This window comes from Salmo salar, chromosome 20, assembly GCF_965601325.2.
Source record: "Salmo salar chromosome 20, fSalSal1, whole genome shotgun sequence".
Lineage (NCBI taxonomy): Eukaryota > Metazoa > Chordata > Actinopteri > Salmoniformes > Salmonidae > Salmo > Salmo salar.
Window position 1 is genome coordinate 23,095,673 of NC_138310.1, and position 23,398 is coordinate 23,119,070.

The window sequence follows — 23,398 nt, forward strand, 5'->3', positions numbered from 1 at the left end:
AGTCCCGCAATGTTATTTTAGGCATATCTGACGCAGCTTACTTGCCAGCCATGGTCCCAGCAATTTAGCGCCCTATAGGCAATATCAAATGCGCAAAAATAACTAGGAAATAAGTTCAATTACAAGAGATTCTCACATGGCCCTTACATTGTGTTACTGGGCTATATCAGCCAATATGATAGACGCAGTTTGAAGAGAGCAAAGCTGGAGTCTTGCACCTTCTCTTGAGCTATTTTTATAGTCTACCTTTAAGGAGTGGGACAATTCCCAGCAGGGTCAGACAGCCAGGGAAGACCAGTCTATGGAGCTCAGGTGAATTTTGCAGTATATTCTGTTAATGATACAAAGTTCCATCTTGAATTCATGGGTAGACCTACAGTAGCTACATGACAGCAGCTTAAGCTTAAAGCTACAGTCTGAGATCTGAGAATAATCATCATTTCAATTATTGAACCATTTATTATATTCTTGGATAATATAATGTATAAATGTACACCAAGGTAATTCTTTGTCATGCCTATTTTTGCAGACACAACACTTTATTCTCTTTGTCCAGCAAACACTGGACAAGCCAGATGCTATTTTAAGGTAGTCTAACAAACCTCCAAAGTTGATTTCCAAACTGTATCAAGGGTTGATAGAAGATTTTCCTGATGACACAAAACATGTAAAGCAAAAATGTGAGGAAGACCCGGGAAACGCTATTGATGATGATGAATGGATACAGATATGTTAGAATGCACAGTCATGTTCATAAAATCTCAGACATAAATTACTGCAGTTTAAGAACATCCATAGAACGTACTATATGCCAGGGAAACTGAATATCATACACTCAGAAATGGTATTATTCTGCTGTAGGTAAAAAGCACAAAAGGGGACATTTTTGCACATGTTGTGGTCTTGTGAAGGCTGGCTGAATTTTGTCAAAGAGTATGTTCTTTTATCTCAGCATGTCTACAGATTCTCCCTTCTCCCTGTTTGCTTGGAATTGTTGATACTGTTATCAGAAGAAACTGTCTAACCTAGCATTTACAGTGGCTAATAAATACGCTGTCAGTAATTGGAAGGATGGTTATCCTCCCACAATGTATGGAAGAAATTTCAAGTTATGTACAGTATCACTAGATTTGTTTTAAGATTAAGGGTACACTGTGCAACTTTCATAAGGTTTGGATGCCTTATATGGAATACTGTTAGACAAAAGGAGTCTGTATTGAAAACATGCCCATGTCAGGGGAGATACCTACATCTGTACTTTGGTCTGATGAGTCCAAGTTTCATCATAGCGCTTGATGATTTTTGCGACTGCACTTGAAGAAACTTTCAAAGTTCTTGAAATTTTCCGGATTGACTGACCTTCATGTTTTAAAGTAATGATGGACTGTCATTTCTCTTTGCTTATTTGAGCCTTTCTTTCCATAATATGGACTTAGGGCTATCTTCTGTATACCACCCCTACCTTGTCACAACACAACTGATTGGCTCAAACTCATTAACAAGGCACACTGTTAATTGAAATTCATTCCAGGTGACTACCTCATGAAGCTGGTTGAGAGAATGCCAAGTGTGCAAAGCTGTCATCAAGGCAAAGGGTGGGTACTTTGAAGAATCTAAAATATATCTTGATTTGTTTAACACTTTTTTGGTAACTACATGATTCCACATGTGTTATTTCATAGTTTTGATGTCTTCACTATTATTCTACAATGTAGAAAATAGGACAAATAAAGAAAAACGTTGGAGTAGGTGTGTCCAAACTTTTGACTGATATATATGTTTATGCCCCCCCACTTCTTAAACCAAAGCTGCGCCTCTATTTTATGACCACCAAAAATAAACCAGTATCTGCTAGCACAATAACTGTTAGAGACACATCATTTTGTTGAATTTTTTTATGTTTAAAACCATTTACGTCAACACCGATGGGATTCAATGCCGTCAGGAATAAGTACCCCAAAATCCCAGTAGCCTACAAAACATACATGGTCAACAGTTTATCATTAGATGGTAGGGGAGGGAGGGCAATGACCGTGCTAAACTCCAGAAATAAAAACAAACACTATAGGAAACCTCTCCACCTGCAATTCACTTACATCACATACAAGCTTGGCATAATGACCTATACCTAAACAAGGCAAGGAGGAGGAAAGAATACAATGCTATACAGAAAACTGATCAGATAAGGAGCCTACTGTAAAAGGTCCCTACTGTACCTTTCACACAGTGGGTGCTTAGTGAGTAGTTAACTAGCATTGCCCATACCCTGATGAGTGGCACTAACAGTGGGGTCTAATGTGAATAGGTAAGAGGGTAACGAGAGTGATGATGGAGCACCTGTTAAAAGTGTCTCCCATCATCAACACTCACAGAGCTACAAGGAGATGCTATTCTAATGTCTCCAACAATAAGGACAGGAGTCAAACCACATAATCGGCACACTGTAAATAATGGATTTCATTATCATAGCTTTTTTCACTGGATCTCAAAGCACCACTTGTACTAGCTTTGTCACTGATAGTGCTTAAGATATATTTTTCATAAATACATGGTTCATATAGTGTGCAATCAATCAATACTTTATAGAATAGGCAGGCAAGTGATATTGAACAAACATTCTGAAAAATAACTAAAACAAACATCTAATACAAATCAACATTTTCACAGATTCACCTTTTGCACTTTAGCAGATAGAAAATGAAGACCTGTGACGTATGAGACCATGATGGAGGAATGGTAAGAGCTAACCCCGCTTCCCCCATAAAGTGGTTTTCACAAAGCTTGAATTTGTGTGGTTGAGTGGAAAAAGTAGGCAGCACAATCTGCACATACACAGCATTGATCAAATAGCACCAGAGAGGTTGTTCGGGGCAACCTTCTATCCAGCATGGCTGTCAGTGTCATTAGAAATAAACAGCAGTGTGATTATAGGAAGCCTGGTGTCTTGGCGAGCTTTAACTTTGGACAGCTAGAGAAGAGAAGAAAAAGGATGAAATAAGAGGCAAAATGTCTCTCGTCTGGGTTTTTTGCCGAAGGTTCTCCCTGCTGTCATGTATTGTGCATGCTTTGTGTCAAAGGTGTTCTGAGTGAGGAGATGAATGGTTTAACCCTACAATACTTTCACCTTTGACTTCTGTGCATTCCATCAGCAAACAAGCTAAGATCTAATAGTCAATATTTCAGAGATTACAGTAGTGTTTTAGCTCTAGACACGATTGAAAATGTAGAATATTAACAACAAAAATATTACAACAATACAAAAAGTGCAGCAATGAGAAAGGAAGATTAAAGTAAATTTGTTCAGCTGAAACTTCTGTGGTAATGCTGACCAGAAAGACTGGGAGGATAATACCTAGAACTCACAGCTGTTTAAAGTCATTCAAATACTGCAAACTGACAGAGAGGTTAAACGGTATTCTCAGTTACTTAAACAACACTACTCTAAAGCCTTAAAAATATGCCAAATGCAAGAAACCATTCCATTCACTTACAGGATGGATGGAAAACAATAAAGACGTATTTTAATAAAAAATGCCACACGTTTTTGACAATGATTCAATTCAGTGTCTCCGCAGTTCATAACGACATTTATCACTTCGTGGAAACAATGCGTGTCAAGGCCCATTAAATAGCAGATACATCAAATGCCACGACTGCAATCCACAGTTCCTCTTGTACAATTAAAAGCCAAAATGTAAACAAAGCCCAAACTTTAATTGGATATAAATATATTTGTCACAAAACAGTAAAACATCAAGCGCTGTCTAAATTCACTTGACTCTTCCTTTAAAAAAAAAAAAAAAATGAAGATGGCATATAGGTCATACAAAACAAAACATTGAGTGCTATCTCTTTTTTTTTCTTTGAATGAGGTGACAGAGTTGTTAAATATGGATGAAGATGAAGTGTTTTTGACCAGGGTGCAGTTGAGTCAGGGAGAAGGATCACATTAGAGGAAGCACCCTCCGTTGGTTGTGATGTTTTGTCTGGGAGTTGGGGTGGATTCTCCAGCTCATCTCCTCCCTGGCTCAGCTGACAGGAGAGCTTAACCCAGGCTGGTGATGTTCGACCTCCCACCTGGGGGTGCCGCGATGCGCTGGGTGTTGCGGCGAGGAATATTATCATCAACTTGTGCACCTGGGCATGAGAGATAGAGAGAAAAAAAGTCTAATCTTAAAGGGGATTTGAATGAGACATCGCTCTGATTCCCCTGACAAAAAACAACAACATGATAAGTTGTTTATTTGTAACAGATTAAATATATTGTAAAATTGCAGGCCAAATGATAATACTGGAGTGCCTACAGTCGTGGCCAAAAGTTTTGAGAATGACACAAATATTAATTTTCAGTCTGCTGCCTCAGTTTGCATGATGGCAATTTGCATATACTCCAGAATGTTATGAAGAGTGATCAGATGAATTGCAATTAATTGCAAAGTCCCTCTTTGCAATGCAAATGAACTGAATTGCAAAAAAAAACCATTTCCACTGCATTTCAGCCCTGCCACAAAAGGACCAGCTGACATCATGTCAGTGATTCTCTCATTAACACAGGTGTGAGTGTTGACGAGGACAAGGCTGGAGATGACTCTGTCATGCTGATTGAGTTCGAATAACAGATTGGAAGCTTGAAAAGGAGGGTGGTGCTAGGAATCATTGTTCTTCCTCTGTCAACCATGGTTACCTGCAAGGAAACACGTGCCGTCATCATTGCTTTGCACAAAAAGAGCTTCACAGGCAAGGACATTGCTGCCAGTAAGATTGCACCTAAATCAACCATTTATCAGATCATCAAGAACTTCAAGGAGAGCGGTTCAAATGTTGTGAAGAAGGCTTCAGGGCCCCCAAGAAAGTCTAGCAAGTGCCAGGACCGTCTCCTAAAGTTGATTCAGCTGCGGGATCGGGGCACCACCAGTACAGAGCTTGCTCAGGAATGGCAGCAGGCAGGTGTGAGTGCATCTGCACGCACAGTGAGGCGAAGACTTTTGGAGGATGGCCTGGTGTCAAGAAGGGCAGCAAAGAAGTCACTTCTCTTCAGGAAAAACATCAGGGACCGACTGATATTCTGCAAAAGGTATAGGGACTGGACTGCTAAGGACTGGGGTAAAGTCATTTTCTCTGATGAATCCCCTTTCCGATTTTTTGGGGCATCTGGAAAAAAGCTTGTCTGGAGAAGACAAGGTGAGCACTACCATCAGTCCTGTGTCATGCCAACAGTAAAGCATCCTGAGACCATTCATGTGTGGGGTTGCTTCTCAGCTAAGGGAGTGGGCTCACTCACAATTTTGCCTAAGAACACAGCCATGAATAAAGAATGGTACTAACACATCCTCCGAGAGCAACTTCTCCCAACCATCCAGGAACAGTTTGGTGACGAACAATGCCTTTTCCAGCATGATGGAGCACCTTGCCATAAGGCAAAGTGATAACTAAGTGGCTCGGGGAACAAAACATCGATATTTTGGGTCCATGGCCAGGAAACTCCCCAGACCTTAATCCCATTGAGAACTTGTGGTCAATCCTCAAGAGGCGGGTGGACAAACAAAAACCCACAAATTCTGACAAACTCCAAGCATTGATTATGCAAGAATGGGCTGCCATCAGTCAGGATGTGGCCCAGAAGTTAATTGACAGCATGCCAGGGCGGATTGCAGAGGTCTTGAAAAAGAAGGGTCAACACTGCAAATATTGACTCTTTGCATCAACTTCATGTAATTGTCAATAAAAGCCTTTGACACTTATGAAATGCTTGTAATTATACTTCAGTATTCCATAGTAACATCTGACGAAAATATCTAAACACACTGAAGCAGCAAACTTTGTGAAAATTAATATTTGTGTCATTCTCAAAACTTTTGGCCACGACTATACATGTCTTAGTATTATGCTATTCCTACTGATGTTCCATGTAAGAGCTGTGAGAGACATTTTGAGCTGTAGTCACCAGACAGGCTGAAGCCAGACTGGTGCAGGTTGCGGACTGGCTGAGGACCCTGCTGATGCTGTTGCTGCTGCTGCTGCAGCTTGGCTGGAGAGGTCTTCACCGAGGTGACCGGAGTCATGACCTTAGGGGTGACATTCTCACACACCGGCCCGTCATAGAGACCCCTGGGGACCCCCCTTAGCTCCGTCAGCTTGGAGGAGACAAACAGAGAGACAGACAGACAAGATGACAGCATCAGTTTGGCTGTTCTAGTTCTGCGATCATCACTGTCAGTGGGAATGGTCATAAACAATCAACAATCTATTCTGTGTCAATTTCACAGCACTATAGACTCACCCTGCTGCGAGCCTTTATTCTCTTGTAGACATGGTCAGGGAAGGGCTTGCGGCTCACATAGCGCCCACATCCCTCAGTGGTATGGAGGTCGCCCTCTTCCAACACGATTTTGCCCTGGCTGATCACCACCAGGGGAGCTCCACGCACCTCAATGCCCTCAAAGATATTATAGTCCACAGCCTGCAGAAGAACAGCTCTGATGAGAAGTGACAAATAGACTGACACTGTACAAGAGGGCAAATAACATAGAAAGACAACACCAAGACTGCTTTCACATGCACCCAACAACAACACATTTAAACACGTTGAGGCCAAATATGAACTTCCGTCTGGGCTTTAGTCTTTCAATGACTTGTGCCAGCATGGTGATGGCCATCAATCACATCAACACAGACGTCCAGAGAGAGACTGACTCACTGTTACACAGTGAGTCACTGACATTCAGCTGACATCTTAATGGGAAACTAGTGCTAATGTAGCCAGCTAGCTCCTCTAAATGAAGAGTAGTGATGACTCAGTAAAAAAATATTTAAAAAAAATACACATCGTTTGTCACACCAGATAGGTGCATTGAAATGTGACGTTTTACAGGGTCAGACATAGCAGTACAGCGCCCCGGACCAAATGATGGTTAAGTGCATTGCTCAAGGGCACATCAACAGATATTTCACCTTGTCGGCTCGGGGATTAAAACGCTCTAACAGCTAGGCTACCAAACAGTCTGCATGACGTGTTCTATGACAAGTCCTTTCAGGTGAGTAGATTTTTACTTGTTAGGCTGTATCAAAGCTTTGTTGGTAAAAGAGCTTCAATGTTTCATATGAAAATGAGTCCTACATACAGTAGGTAGTAGGTGCGACTAAAACCATGTATAAATACCATGGTCAATACAGTGTGGGTTGGCCAGGCTCTTACCACGTTGTGGCTCTTGGCAGAGATGATCCTGCTGACGTCTGGGTCCCAGAGGACCAGGTCGGCGTCAGAGCCCACTGCGATGCGCCCCTTACGGGGGTACAGGTTGAAGATCTTAGCTGCGTTGGTGCTGGTCACAGCCACAAACTGGTTCTCGTCCATTTTTCCAGTCACCTAAGGGAATCAGAAGACAAGGCGCTGTCACTTCCTTTCTAACAAAACAGCTGCAAACATTCACGACCAACTGAGACAACCGCTTGATGACATGAATAACTGTGGCACAAACAGGGAAAGTAGATTGATTGTTAATACCACAATACCGGTATCTATTTACAATAACAGGATACATTTAAAAGAAGCATGTGTGATTGGGGTATGTTTGATTGTAGGAAACCCGGCAGAAAAGTCAGTAGTGTGCCTCACCACACACTTGTCCCAGATGAGGGAGAGTCTCTCCTCAGTGCCGTTGGTGCCCTCTGGGATGAGGGTGAAGTTGTCTTTACCCACGGCACGCTGGGAGGTGTGGAATGTGCAATGAGCACTACCAGTCACCTGCAGGTCACCACTGGAAAGGAACAAAGGATGGAGGGGAAGAGGGAGAGAGACTACTGACAGGTCTTATGTTTGATGTTTTTGTCTTGAGTGATATGACTTTCCAGGAGGCTAGGATGACATACCGCCCTCTGGTGGAAGATGTGTGTAAGTAACACATGATTACTGCATAGCTCTGTGTTGAGTAGAGGTACATAGTGTAAATGATGCACCTACCAGGAGAGCAGTGAGTTGAGATAGTCGGGGGTGGTGGGGTCAGGGCTGAGGGGTGGGGAGGTGATGAAGGCAGCTGCCTTGGCCCAGTTCTTACTCCAGTAGTGGGTGCCGTCCGTGCCCAGGCTGGCAGAGATGGGCTCTCCATACACCACGGCGCCTAGAGTACCACAGAAACACAGCAAAACACGAGGTCAGCATGGAAGGGAGAGTCAGTGTTCTATACACCTCAGAGTGCTCGTGCCCTGTCTCCAAGGCAGGACTGATTTACAAGTGGAATAATTTATGTGGGATTTGACATTTAGTGTATCTATAACCACAGAGAGCAATCAATATAAAAGCTTTTTGCAGTAGTCCATCACCACACTTCTTTCTCCTTTTTACTAGTACCCTTTTTCCTGGCCAGGGCGATGACGTCAGCAGCACTCTTGCTCATCACCTTGGTGATGTACAGGGGGCAGTTGGTCTGATTGGCCACAGTGACTGACCGGTTGACTGCCTCTGCCTCCACCTACACAACAGACAGACACAGAGAGAGGGATTTCAGTCCCAACAGGCCAGACTCAGTGACCTTCATGTTGAGTTACAGACTAGCTTTAATGCTTGTAGGCATTCTGGAAGAAGCAAGCATAGGAAAGAACACTCAGACACTTGACTCTCTCATTTACTTTACATCTGTAGTGAATTCTGTTAATATCATACAGCCTCTTCCCTAACATCCATGTAAAGCAACCAAAGGCACACATCAAATACAAGCAGAAGGCTGATAGAAGCGCAGGACTTGGCCAGAGGTCATACTTACCTCCTCTGGGCGGCTCAGTACATGACCCTCAGGGCCAGTGATGCCCAGCTCCAGGATCCTGCACTGCTCCTGCAAACACATCAGACAACAGCTTTAAAAAAGATATATATAATTTATTGTCACATACAACAAAACTGTGAAATGTGTTGTTTTACAGGGTCAGCCATAGTAGTACGGCACCCCTAGAACAACCTAGGGATATCATCCTATCTTTCACCTCGGGTATTCGAACCAGCGACCTTTCAGCTACAGGTGCAACGCTCTAACCCTTAGGCTACCTGCGCTTGGCCAGCGGAGAAGGCACGCTGGGACAAGGTGATAGGGTTTATTAGAGGTTCTGTTACCTGGGCAATGATGTCCCCGTTCTCTGCGTGCACCTGAGCGATGGCACCCAGGTCTCTGATGACACCGAACACCTCGTACATCTACAGGAGGAAAGCAGCCGGTCACACACAGGGCAGGGAACCAGAGGCTTTAGCAATGAGGACATTTACAAGACTGGAGATCTCTTTATCAGAGCAACACGTGTTGGGTGAGAATCCGAATCAGAAGGACAGCGCTAAATGCACAGATTAGTTCATTTACTCCACTTCTCTCTTTAGCTTGGACCACTTTGTTCAACTAGGTATTCACAGCTGCAATCAACTAGGTATTCACAGCTGCAATAGGCCACAGGAAACGGTCAGGCAATCTTTCAGCACGTGTTGCAAGAGTCATCCTCAGTGTCAGTCCTAAACACTAACCAGCCTGTGCTGAGTGGGAAAACTCAATACTGGCCTATAGCAAAGCTCTCACAGAAAGACATGAGGCACATGGGAGAGTTCATTCACCCCACACAGACAATCCTTTACCTAGCATTCAGAAAGCAGTAGACTTTTCAGAAGAGGTCTTCAATAATCTCGGACTTCTTGGAGCAGTGACGTACCGTAGCAAGCAGGATACGCAGGCGTAACTTGGAACACTCGTGCAAATCTCTCATTTTACGTCAACAACTACTTTTTACGCCTGCTAATCTATAGTTAGGATTCAGCCTTCAAAAGAGTTTATCAGCAATGTAATACAGAATATAATTCTGTCATGCAATTTAGCTACACAAAGTGCAATGCAATCATTACTTTAAAAAGGCACAAGCCTCCAGAAATGTTGACTCCTCCATCCGTCGCCAGTAAATCATACCAATCTGAAATGCTTCAAATCGTACCTGGGAGTCGGAAAGTTGGAAAACATCCTTATAAGCCAAATAGACCAGGAAAGAGTTGACACCTAAAGATAGAAAACTTATGAGCAATAGTAGCAATAAAAGGTTAGAAAAGGGTGAGGAAAGGACAGTCACAGGAAGGAAATAAACCACAAAGAGTCTTAGTAGAAGTAATAACTGCCCCAATCCCCTGACATGAGTGAATGTAGGGAGAATGGGTTGTGTAATTGTGTTAGCGGCATACCGTGGTCCTTCACCAGGCTCTCCATCTCCTCCTGCATGCCCTGGTGCCAGTTAGTGATGTCCACATGCAGAGAGTAGTCACAGCAGGACTTGCTGTCGGCCCATTCCCTCCACTGGTTGAACGCTGCCAGCAGGCTCACACCAGGTTCTGGAACCACATGATCAACTACACAGACACACACACAGACACACCATTGAAAACACACTAGCAGTAACATTATCACATTTTACAGAGGCCAGATATATTAAAAATCACGAGACAACATGGACATCTGGTATTTAGTATTTTATTTAGTAATTTATTAGGATCCCCAATTAGACCGCTGCCAAGGCAGTGGCTACTCCTCCTGGGGTCCAAACAGGAAACAAAGCACAACAAATAAAATACATAACACAATTAAAAATACAGTACAAAATATTGTCCCTGTCGTGCCGTAAGGTGTTCTTTTATCTATTTTACTGTTAGCGGGGTGGCAGAGAGTTCCATGTAGTCATGACTTTTTAATACTGTGCGTTTCCCAGCCTCTGTTCTGGACCAGGGTACTGTGAAGAAACCTCTGGCTGCATGTCTTGTGTTGTACTGATGAGTGTCCGAAATGTGTGCAAACTGCTTGAACAGACAGTTCTGTACCTTTAACCCATCAACACCTCGCACAAAGACCAATAGTGATGCAGTCAATCTCTCCTCAAATCAACATGCGCGCAATGACGGACGGACATGCGCAGGCAGTCTGGTCAGCATGTTAGAGAGGCTTCCATTAAAGAAAACCCTCTGATCTATTAGATGGGTAACTCTCAATCCATGATAAGGCAGAGAATGTAAATCCAGAACACCTACGTTTTGTCAGCAATAGGTTATGATCAATGATATCAAAAGCTGCACTGAAATCTAACAAAACAGCTCCCCCAATCTTATTATTATCAATTTCTTTCGGCCAATCATTAGTCATTTATGTCAGTTTCGAGCATGTTGAGTGCCCTTCCCTATAAGCATGCTGAAAGTCTGTTGTTTTCTGTAAAATAACATTGTATTTGGTCAAAAGCGATTTCCAAAAGTTTGCTAAACACTATTAACAGGCTGATTAATGGTTCAAACAGCCAACCAAGGGGTGATTTGCTATTCTTTGGCAGTGGAATGACCTTTGCTTACCAACTTCAGCAATTTACCATCTAGGATGTCAGTACCAAGTATCAGTAAGTCAGAATCTACCTAGACATCACATGTATTATGGGTTTCTGTCAAGTGTGCCAGTGGGGATGAAGCGTTTCATTAGTACATACTGATCATGGTGGTTCCCCCAGCCAGAGCAGCTCGGGTGCCCTGGTAGAAGTCATCTGCTGACACCATGCCCCTGTCTGGCATCTGGAAGCGTGTGTGCACATCTATGCCCCCGGGCATCACCATGCGCCCATGGGCATCAATGATCTTCACCCCACCAGGTACAATCAGGTTCTCTCCAATTTGCCTGAGAGAAGGAGAAACGGATTGAGAGAAATGATCAAAGGGTATTACAAAAAAATATACAGATTTTCTTCATATAAACTCAGCAAGAAAAGAAACGTCTCACTGTCAACTGCGTTTATTTTCAGCAAACTTAACATGTGTAAATATTTGTATGAACATAACAAGATTCAACAACTGAGACATAAACTGAACAAGTTCCACAGACATGTGACTAACAGAAATGGAATAATGTGTCCCTCAACAAAGGGGGGGGGTCAAAAGTAACAAGCCGTATCTGGTGTGGCCACCAGCTGCATTAAATACTGCAGTGCATCTCCTCCTCATGGACTGCACCAGATTTGCCAGTTCTTGCTGTGAGATGTTACCCCACTCTTCCACCAAGGCACCTGCAAGCCCTCACCCTCCTATCCAACAGGTCCCAGACGTGCTCAATGGGATTGAGATCCGGGCTCTTTGCTGGCCATGGCAGAACACTGACATTCCTGTCTTGCAGGAAATCACGCACAGAACCAGCAGTATGGCTGGTGGCATTCTCATGCTGGAGGGTCATGTCAGTATGAGCCTGCAGGAAGGGTACCACATGAGGGAGGAGGATGTCTTCCCTGTAACGCATAGTGTTGAGATTGCCTGCAATTACAACAAGCTCAGTCCGATGATGCTGTGACACACCGCCCCAGACCATGACAGACCCTCCACCTCCAAATCGATCCCGCTACAGAGTACAGGCCTCGGTGTAACGCTCATTCCTTCAACGATAAACACAAACTCGAACCATCACCCCTGGTGAGACAAAACTGCGACTCGTCAGTGAAGAGCCCTTTTTGCCAGTCCTGTCTGGTCCAGTGACGGTGGGTTTGTGCTCATAGGCGACGTTGTTGCCGGTGATGTCTGGTGAGGACCTGCCTTACAACAGGCCTACAAGCCCTCAGTCCAGCCTCTCTCAGCCTATTGCGGACAGTCTGAGCACTGATGGAGGGATTGTGCGTTCCTGGTGTAACTCGGGCAGCTGTTGTTGCCATCCTGTACCTGTCCCGCAGGTGTGATGTTCAGATGTACCGATCCTGTCCAGGTGTTGTTACACGTGGTTTGCCACTTCGAGGATGATCAGCTGTCCGTCCTGTCTCCCTGTAGCGCTGTCTTAGGCGTCTCACAGTACGGACACTGCAATTTATTGCCCTGGCAACATCTGCAGTCCTCATGCCTCCTTGCAGCAGGCCTAAGGCGCTTTCACGCAGATGAGCAGGGACCCTGTGCATCTTTCTTTTGGTGTTTTTCAGAGTCAGTAGAAAGGCCTCTTTAATGTCCGAAGTTCTTATAACTGTGACCTTAATTGTCTACCGTCTGTAAGCTGTTAGTGTCTTAACGACCATTCCACAGGTGCATGTTCATGAATTGTTTATGGTTCATTGAACAAGCATGGGAAACAGTGTTTAAACCCTTTACAATGAAGATATGTGAAGTTATTTGGATTTTTACAAATTATCTTTGAAAGACAGGGTCCTGAAAAAGGGACATTTCTTTTTTTGCTGAGTTTATATAACCAACAAAGGTGCAGGCAAGACAATGGCACTCTAACTAATAGGACTTACTTGATGACTCCATCCTCCATATAGATGTCAGCAAGGAAAGACTGGTCATCATTCACAATCTTCCCACCTTTGATTAGGAGACGATCACTCTGTGGGAAGAGACAGAATTTCATTTACATTTGACTTGATTGTGTTTATAGCTGTGAGCACCACAACCGATTGATTAAAAATCAGATTCCACATTGAACAAATTTGCCATGAAAAGGCAAGCTAGCCAATACTCAACCCCGGCACATCCATCCGTCCAGGAGAGCTTTAACAGAATCACACTGAATAGAAGCACAGAGGCGTTCCATGAGTAGCTAACGAACAAGCTGCACAAAAGGATAGAATCCTCTCATTCCTGTATAGAACAGCACTAGGGCTTTGCCAAGACATGGCCATTGTCTTGTCTGCCAAGAAACCCCAAACAACAATGCATAAGCAGAGCTAAGTCAAAAACAAAGTAACACAACGGTATTCAAAAATGTAAGTTTGATTTGTTTACATGGACAATTTCAAAGAAAAGGAGACAGGTTTATGGCCACATCTTTCTTTCTTTGTCTCTTTCTACAAAGTTTTCATAACCAACTATTCCCAACCAGAGCTGTTTCTTTCTCTGTCAAACCAGTGACGCAGTTAACAGGGGAATTCCAACACATACTCATAATGTGTCTCCATATTATGTGAGTGCAAAGATTAGGCTAATGTCCCACAGAAAAGCCTTATTAAAGATACCACATCCATAATCTACTCAGACAGCACTCGGATTGTACATTTTTACTAGCCTAGGCAATATCTTTCATATAGAATCAGGCTTTATACATTAAGTCATTAGATACTCCAACCCGATCACAAACAGCTCAGATCATGGAGAATAGCTCAAATCAGAGGGGTAGCTTAGTTCAGTCTGAGATGCAGAGGAAAGTGCTATGTCGACTAGAACATGGGTTAATGGAAGACCAAGAGCACTTAAGCTGCAATACGCCATTTTTTAGGCGACCTGACCAAATTCATCTTTTACTTTTGGTTTTGTACACCAGCTTCAAACTGAAAATACAATATTTTTGGTTATTGAAAATATATTTCACAGCAGTTTAGATGGTACAATGATTCTCTACATTAGGCGAACTACACTGAACAAAAATATAAACGCAACATGCAACAATTTCACTGAGTTACAGTTCATAAGTAAAATCAGTGAACTGACAAATTCACTAGGCCCTAATTACATTTTTGTCATTTAGCAGACGCTCTTATCCAGAGCAACTTACAGTAGTGAATGCATACATTTCACACAATTTCATGCATTTTTTTTTCTGTGCTGGCCCCCCGTGGGAATCGAACCCACAACCCTGGCGTTGCAAACAACATGCTCTACCAACTGAGCTACAGGGAAGCCCTATCTATGGATATCACATGACTGGGAATACAGATATACATCTGTTGGTTAGATTAAAAAAAAATTTAAGGTAGAAGTGTGGATCAGAAAACCAGTCAGTATCTGGTGTAACCACTATTTGCCTCATGTAGCACGACACATCTCCTTTGCATAGAGTTGAGCAGGCTGTTGATAGTGGCCTGTGGAATGTTGTCCCACTCTTCAATGGCTGTGCAAAGTTGCTGAATATTGGCGGGAACTAGAACACACTGTCATACATGTCGATTCAGAGCATCCCAAACATGCTCAATGGGTGACATGTCTGGTGAGTATGCAGGCCATGGAAGAACTGAGACATTTTCAGCTTACAGGAATTGTGTACAGACATGGGGCCGTGCATTATCATGCTGAAACATGAAGTAATGGTGGCGGATGAATGGCATGACAATGGGCCTCAGGATCTCGTCATGGTTTCTCTGTGCATTCAAATTGCAATAAATATGCAATTGTGTTCATTGTCCGTAGCTTATGCCTGCCCATACCATAACCCCACCGCCACCATGGGGCATTCTGATGTCAACGTTGTGAACAGCAAACCGCTCGCCAACACGACGCCATACACTGTTTGCCATCTGCCTGGTACAGTTGAAACCGGGGTTCATCCGTGAAGAGCACACTTCTCTAGAGTGCCAGTGGCCATTGAAGGTGAGCATTTGCCAACTGAAGTTGGTTACAACGCCGAACTGCAGTCAGGTCAAGACCCTGATGAGAATGACGAGCACGCAGATGAGCTTCCCTGGGACGGTTTCTGACAGTTTTTGCAGAAATTCTGCGGTTGTGCAAACCCACAGTTTCATCAGCTGTCCGGGTTGCTGGTCTCAGATGCAGGTGAAGAAGCCGGATGTGGAGGTCCTGGGCTGGCATGGTTACACGTGTTCAGTGGTTGAGGCCAGTTGGAAGTACAGCCAAATTCTCTAAAACGACGTTGGAGGCGGCTTATGGTAGAGAAATGAACATTCAATTCTCTGGCAACAGCTCTGGTGGACATTCCTGCAGTCAGCATGCCAATTGCACGCTTACTCAAAACTTGAGACATTTGTGGCATTGTGTTGTGTGACAAAACTGAACATTTTAGAGTGGCCTTTTGTCCCCAGCACAAGGTGCACCTATGTAATGATCATGCTGTTTAATCAGCTTCTTGATATGCCACACATGTGTAACATGGATGGATTACCTTGGCAAAGGAGAAATGCTCACTAACAGGGATGTAAACAAATGTGTGCACAAAATGTGAAAGAAATAAGCATTTTGTTCATATGGAACATTTCTGGGATATTTTATTTCAGCTCATGAAACATGGGACCAACATTTTACATGTTGCGTTTATATTTTTGTTCAGTATATTACAATTTTAGCAACAAGGAAATGGAGGAGCAAATTCTGCACAATGCACCTTTAAGAGTAGGACAAATAATCCCATTTCCATCTAAGGAGAGCATGCTAGTGTAGGCTCGGGCTGGCCTACTTCTCATCAGGCCTTCCTCAGTGAGTGTGTGCTGGGTAGCTACTGTAATGAGGCTGACAGAGGCTCTCTCCAGACTGCACAGCAGCCCACAAGATGTAGGATGTTAGAATCCCCTAGCTAGCACCCTGACCTGACCACTTCCACCTTCAGACAGTGACCTATAGCCAACCACTAATGCCGCAGAGAAGACTTTAGACAAACCTCAGAATCTTAAAGGCAATCCAAAATGGCATTCTTCCATCATGATTTTACAAACTATTGTCAAGTGGGTCAATTGACATCAGATTATGCTACATTTCTGGACTCAAACGGGAACATTTTTAATAACAGGCCCGAATGCAGAGAATAAAGCACACTGGTTCCAATATCCTCTTTTATATGTCTTTGAAGAACCATGAGTGATCTTGTCTTACTTATCTTCCTCTGTTCATCATCCATAGTAATACCTGTATCTTTAATAGTCTTAGGAGATCTAGGCAAAATACTGATGTATTGTGTTTTAATCTATGTCTTGCCACTGCAGAGGCAGGTGATAACTGAAGCATCTTTTTATAAACCCCTCACAAACAGAATGACTTCATGAATCTCTGTCCCACCTAAAAGCACCAGTGGAGGTAAACTATTTATTCAGAGAAATAAACATCCCTGAGATTGAAAGCCTCAAGGGCAAGCATATAATTGATTTATGTCATGGTAATGGTGTTAACAATTGGGCCCAGGGTATAATTGTGAAAAATCTGAGCAACTCCATGCTGTGTAAATGCTTGACACAGCGATGAAGTGAGAGGGAAATTAAATGCAACCACTCCACTGAATGGCATTTAAAACATGCATTATGACTAGTTAGGTAATGAAAATCCATATCCTCAGTTAAAAAGGCATCCTCCTGCCTCATGTACAGTGAGCCCAGCCCAGTAAAATGCTGAGCTGGATGGGCTCTGTCGATGAGTGGATGGGTAATCTTTGTGACACGTAAATTATTCTGTACCAAACACTCTCCTGGAATTATTTAGACGACAGCCATAGACTTCGCATCATTGTACGTGTCCCATTATGGTGTCTGTGAGAGCACGGGCAGCGCCATTAAAGCCATCTCCATTTTGAAGTAGTCCATTTTCTTATTCTGCTACTTCTAGGAGTTTTGGGACGGCAGGTAGCTTAGTGGTTAGAGCGTTGGGCCAGTAACAGAAAGGTTGCTAGATCGAATCCCTAAGCTGACAAGTTAAAAATCTGTTGTGCTGCCCCTGAACAAGGCAGTTAACCCACTGTGCCTAGGCCATCATTGTAGATAAGAATTTGTTCTTAACTGACTTGCCTAGTTAAAATAAATGAGTTGGCAAACAAACTGAAAGGGTGCATGCACACTGCCACCTTGGGTGTGTTGTTTGAATAGGTATGAAGCCAAGGTTGGCAATTTACTGCCCCCTGCCTGCAGTTATGGAATGTTTCCTCACTAGCATAATTTATTGGCTGATCCCTTCTGGTGACTTGGATGGAATTATGTGATCCTTCCTTAAAGAGATTCTCTAGTACTTTTGTATACATTTTAGCCAGTAGTTCTGAAAGTAGCGCTCACAAGCATAAAGTGGTCCCTGAAAATTGCGTACTACGTCACATATGTGCAGATATGTGAACTATGTCACTGCTGTCTCTGCTGTGTGAATGATGTGCATCTGGCTAGCTGTCACTCAAATGGTGAGGGGCTGAAGCTCATTGGTTGAACTCAAATTGCTAGGGGGCTGGCCCATGTAAGGGAACATTTAGGGTAAATGGCACCGCACAGCTTCCAGAAAACAGTTGCTTTCAAACTAGGGATTTTGTGGCTAATTTAGGTAAAACACAGGGTTTCTATTAGCCGATAATAGCCGGCTTTTGGAAGATAAAAAAAAGAGAAAAGTCGCTAAAATTGGCGTCCACGGATTGTCCGAGGGAAGGAAAAAAACGTGTTTCGAAATAATGCTTTTTAACCTATTCATTGATGTAAATACATTTGACTGGTCATGCTTATTGGTCAATAGGTTAATAAGCATAAGAGGAATTAAATTGGCGCATGTGTACAGTATATTCGTTAAGTATCTTATTTATCACACGTGTACAGCATGCAAATACAGAGGCTTTGAGCTGAAAATCTGTCAGACAGATTCTCTTGTCCTTCTCGACAAGCTGACCAATAGAATAGGTCAACTTTTCTACTATTGGGGATAGTAGATTGACAAAGGCTAGTGATTTTGCTGTTCGTTACTCGTGTTGTTGGCTGAGAAAAAGTAAATGTGGCCCGTTACTCTAGCATCTCCAATGTGCGCATCAGAATTTGGTAAGAAGGACCGCACATCATTGCATCCTCGACTTGCGTGTTCTGTTAATATCAATTATAGTAATCAAATGTGATTCTTTAATTCTGAGCTCTGTGGGAGGACTCCCTAATCAGGTTACGCACCCAATGCTTAAACTGGCTTTAGGGCACTACAGTCCTCATCTATCTCTATGGCTACAGGTCAAATGTTCAGTAGGTCTAGGCATAGCCGTGGGAAGAAGGGATGCTGAGGGTGCTGCAGCACCCCGATAAAAAATATAAAAACAATAAAAATAATAATTACTTTTCAGCAGAGCGGAGAAAACTACTCCTCAGCATACCTCCCCACAGCCAAATCCATGTTCATTTCCAGCATCCCATAACTTATCTCTTTGCTTAGGTGGGGTGAGAGAGTAGCCTAGTTCATGCAAATAACAGGGCCCCCTTTTAAAGCCACACTGTCATCTGAAGGCTGGGGGCTGCTGGAATTGAACCGTTTGTATGCAATGCCTGAGATGTCATGGGTTTAGATAGGCCTCCTCCAGTTGTGAAGGAGATCAGACAGCTGCCTGAAAATAACACCCCTCCATGCTGCCCTTGCAGAAAAAAATGGACAGCTATCAAGAAGCTTTTTATTTCAATAATTTATATATTTTAGAGAGGAACACACACAAATGTGTGGTTTGTTATTTGATTCAAGCCCTTAAATGCCTAAATGTCATTACTGTATCTACAGTATATTTTGGCATATAGTCAAAAGCTAGGCCTTCACGATCACAGCAAAAAGCAAGGATGGATTTCATCCAATGACCTACTTTACAGAAATGTTTTTTGCCCTTTCAATTACTGTCCCCATCCCCAAATGTCATCATGGCAAATCAACCCTTTGCTGTCTAGGGTTGATAGGACGAATTGTTGTGACAAATACATATTTATTCAATTAATATATTTCCAAACAATTTGGAAAATAATGAGGCCTAGCTATAAAAAAAAAAATGCTATTGTTGCTGAGATTTTCCTCACATTTGATTTTATATGATGGTATCCCCAAGGTCTATAACTACAGTATTACCAATACTGCATTAAAAGTATAATATAATCCATCTGAATATAAGGAGGAAGAAGTACAAAATGTCCCAATCGTCTATATCATTCCCTAAGACCGCCGCTAGGCTAAATCGTCTAACATGGTAGGATATGGAATGGCTGCAGAATAGGATGCACACAATAAAATGCGCGTCCCGATGAGTAGTCGAATGATAAGAGCGAGCTACAATGCGTTCAATTTCTTATGACCAATTACCGTGCCTTTGTTTATTATAGCAGTGCAAGTGGTGACATTGCATTTGTACAAATGGACCCACTCCTCCTCAGACTATGCTGGCTGTAGCTAGCAAGCTAACTGTGTAATCCCCACTGCTAGCTTGTTCAGCATTGCCGGTCTAGATTTGACATACCATTTTGTAAAAGTATAAGCATTTAAAACACAATACTCACTGTAATGCGTGGGATATTTTTCTTTCCCTGGTACCCGGACATCTTAGCCGCGCGTTGTCAGCCTCCTCTATTATGGTAGTCACCTCACTTATGTTAACTAGACCGCTAGCAATGAAAGGAATGGATGCTCAGATGTGTTGAGACCAGTCCACGCCCAGACAAAATTGCATCTGCAGCTATCGCCTGCAACAGAACCAATGACTAAATTCGTGAAATAACTCTATCCGTTCCAACGTCCAAAGAGGTTTTCTGAATGAACCTAAACGGTCTGACAGTTTTTCCTCACGTTCCAATGCTGAGCCAAGCCTGTCCAGACAGCCAGTCACTAAAAGGGATCGAGAATATAACCGGTGATGAGGGCCATTGCCACCGTGCATGCGCAACGCCCCACCCTGCTCCCATCTTCGCTCTCCAGCTCACCTGATTGATACCAGCAAGTCTGGAGCATGAGAGAAGTAGCAGTAACACTGATGCTGATTTGACTTGCCTGAAACAATGCAGATTCCTTTATTCAGAAAGGACAAACAAAGTCAAAAGGGCTGTGTGTTACGAATAACCCGAACCTGTATAATCAAGTTGTGCATGGTCAACATGAATGTTACTATGTTACTAATGTAGTGAGGAAAAGGCCCACACACTGATGTTCCTATACCAACTCTATTGTGACAAGCTACTGTCAGGTTTAAAGTTAACACCACCTTTGAACGAAACCAATGTTGTGTTTATTTAGTAAGACATATTGTGTGTGGAAGCCTTATGGATTAAATGCTGTTATTTTTCACTAAACAATATGAAAGTGAAGTGCATGTTGATTTAATTCCTTAATTTACAAAAAGCAATTTAATTATTTATTACAAATAAAATGAAACAAGTAAAGGAGGCCATTCACTTGTATAGGCCCAGTTAGTGTGCCTAACACCTAACTCGAAGTCCTCCTGACTTCAGTCTGGAAAGGCTATTTGATGTTGTCGGCCCGATGCATCGATAATGAAGAGGATGTGCTTTTTTACTGATTGGTTCTCTGTGTCTTTCTCACTCAAACACCAACATGGACAAGCACAAACAGCCCCGAGCGCCCCCTTCCAATACAACAGTTGGATTTACAAATCCAAACAATTTGGTCTCAAACGCCAGGAAAGACACCCGATTAAACTAATTACCCCGTTAAAAGGTAGAGATCATCATAACAATCACACCATTGTAGTCTAATCTGGTGGGGGAAAATAATCACAACACTTAACACCTACTTCAACCTAAAACCTACGGTTAGCGGTTAGCCAATCAAAATGTCTGAAATCCCCAAACCCCTCCTCTGTTGCCATGGATTTACGATGAGATTTACGATTTGTGGTTTTGACTAGATAGTGCCGTTAACTTATGTCATAGTTGACTTTTAGTAGCAGGTTAGAATTTACGCAGCAGGTTAGGATAATGCATGTAGCAGGTTAGGATACTTAGGTTATGGTTAGGAAAAGGTTAGGTTAGCTAAAATGCAAACAAATCTACTTTTGACTTCAATTTGACATAAACTGTATCCCAGCTAGCCATGACCAGTATTTGTCCCTTTAATGGAGTATACAATAATCAATGGAAACGTGAATGGGATGAACCAAGAGGGATCTCTTTCCTACAAAACATTGTTCCAGCATACACACAGACTTAAAAAAAAAAAATCACTAAGAAATGTAAACATTAATTTAGTCACATTTCATGTTGAAGCTTAGAGGACAGACGCATCCAAATCCAGTACTTTTCTATTTACATAATAATTCCTCTAAACCTCAACATGAACTGCTCTGTAACGTGGTAAAAGGGGTAAATTGACATTGTTTATGCCTACATGACAGACAAAACAGCAACATACCTTGCAACAATCTATAACCTTTCACAGATATTAAGATAAATGCTCAATGGTCCATTTTTTAAATGTATTTCTATTTAACCTTTATTTAACTTAGCAAGTCAGTTAAGAACAAATTCTTATTTACAATGACGGCCTAGGAACAGTAGGTTAACTGCCTTGTTCAGGGGCAGAACGACAGATTTTTACCTTGTCCGCTCGGGGATTCGATCTTGCAACTTTTCGGTTACTGGCCCATTTGACCCATATTATTGATTTTGTGCATCACTGTTTGAATATATGGAGAGAAGGCACTGTTACATCTACCCAGTCCATGCTGTCTAGGTTCAATAACATCAGCCAATGAATAATGTGAGACCTGTGCACATGTCCTTGCTATTCTTTGTACTTTTCATGCATCCAGGTCAGCAATGTAAAGCCACCAAAAAGACACGTTAACACTAATCTATCACCTACCTTCCTCTTCTGTTGACATTTATAAGGAACTCAAATATTTGGAAAGCATCAATCCTCTACTGCTCACTCATTCTCACTTGATATGAGAGCACAGAATTTTGCCCTCCTGATTTTTCCTATTCAAAAGGTTGTAATATGCTCTTCCCACTTATAACCCCCCTCCCCTGGAAAAGGTATTCTAAAATGGTAGCATGAAAAGTAGTTGTGGGTGTGTATTTGGTAGGAGGGGGGTTCACAACAAGCAATGTTATTTCCATCATTTTGTTTGACAACACGTGTTTTACAGTACATTTATGTTCTCAGTTTTTTCCTTTAAAAAACTCTGCTTGAGAGTATTGTGGTTAATTTCTCATTTTAATGTCAGTTTTTTCAATATGATTACAATGAATCAATCTACATGGCTGAAACTTCTTGCTTCTGGAATATTTTTTTACAAGCATGTTCAATGAATTCCTGAGGGCCCTGCCCTCCATACAAACAAGAAAAGCATCTTTCATTTTCTATTTTGGATTATCAGAAGAAAAAAAACATCAATGATAATGTGCATACTTCTTCTGCCTTACAAACAAGGACGGACTTCACAATTTTAATGAAAGCTATAACATCTCGTGAATTATACTATGTAAATGCCAATTACAAACTAAGGGCATGCATGCAATGGGAGTCACTTTGAGTTGGTACAAACCAAGAAAAGGCACAAAAAAACTATCCCAATCAGAAGATTTGTTTTTTACCCCACTCATGTCATCACACCTATCCCTATTGCCCACCAACCTTCCCCCTAAGGATACAATACAAAACCCTAAATCACCAAGCAACTCAATACAGTGGTGGAGTGCTGGTTCTGTATAGTCACTTTCCCGGGAGTTCCTGGGATAATTACCTAGTGTGATTACCTAGTGTGATAAAAAGAAAACATGTTTTTTACCATTGCCAAAAAAGGGTAATTTTTCATAATTCTTAAAATAGGTCAGTGTTAAACACATATACAAAAAGCATTACTTACATTACCTTAATAAGGTAGATAATGTCTGCCTATGGGTAATGGCTGAATAGAGCCCATGCTTACATAAAATAGATCACCAAAGAACATGTCAAAACAAGGTAGATGACTTATCAGAGCTGGAGATAGGAGGGCATGTCGCTGTTTGA

General features: G+C 42.3%; 1 protein-coding gene across 1 annotated transcript; it reads right to left on the reverse strand.

Annotated features, from left to right (window-relative positions):
* Positions 1 to 1,880: 1,880 nt before the first annotated feature.
* Positions 1,881 to 20,337, reverse strand: LOC106579880 (dihydropyrimidinase-related protein 2). The gene is made up of 14 exons (XM_014160210.3): positions 19,930 to 20,337; positions 13,255 to 13,343; positions 11,482 to 11,666; positions 10,202 to 10,366; positions 9,961 to 10,022; positions 9,104 to 9,184; positions 8,760 to 8,828; positions 8,348 to 8,468; positions 7,961 to 8,117; positions 7,616 to 7,757; positions 7,196 to 7,366; positions 6,281 to 6,460; positions 5,945 to 6,134; positions 1,881 to 4,137 (listed from the first exon to the last, which is right to left on the reverse strand). The coding sequence occupies exons 1-14, from the start codon at positions 19,969 to 19,971 to the stop codon at positions 4,046 to 4,048; spliced, it is 1,746 nt and encodes a 581-aa protein (XP_014015685.1). The 5' UTR covers positions 19,972 to 20,337; the 3' UTR covers positions 1,881 to 4,045.
* Between the last annotated feature and the right edge of the window lie 3,061 nt (positions 20,338 to 23,398).

Coding starts and splice junctions, on each gene's coding strand:
- LOC106579880 (XM_014160210.3), bottom strand. CDS start 19,971: ATGTCCGGGTACCAGGGAAAGAAAAATATCCCACGCATTACA. Junction 11,667..13,254: donor ATGGAGGATGGAGTCATCAA/GTAAGTCCTATT, acceptor TCCTTCTCTCAG/GCAAATTGGAGAGAACCTGA. Junction 10,367..11,481: donor TGGGGGAACCACCATGATCA/GTATGTACTAAT, acceptor GTGTCTGTGTAG/TTGATCATGTGGTTCCAGAA.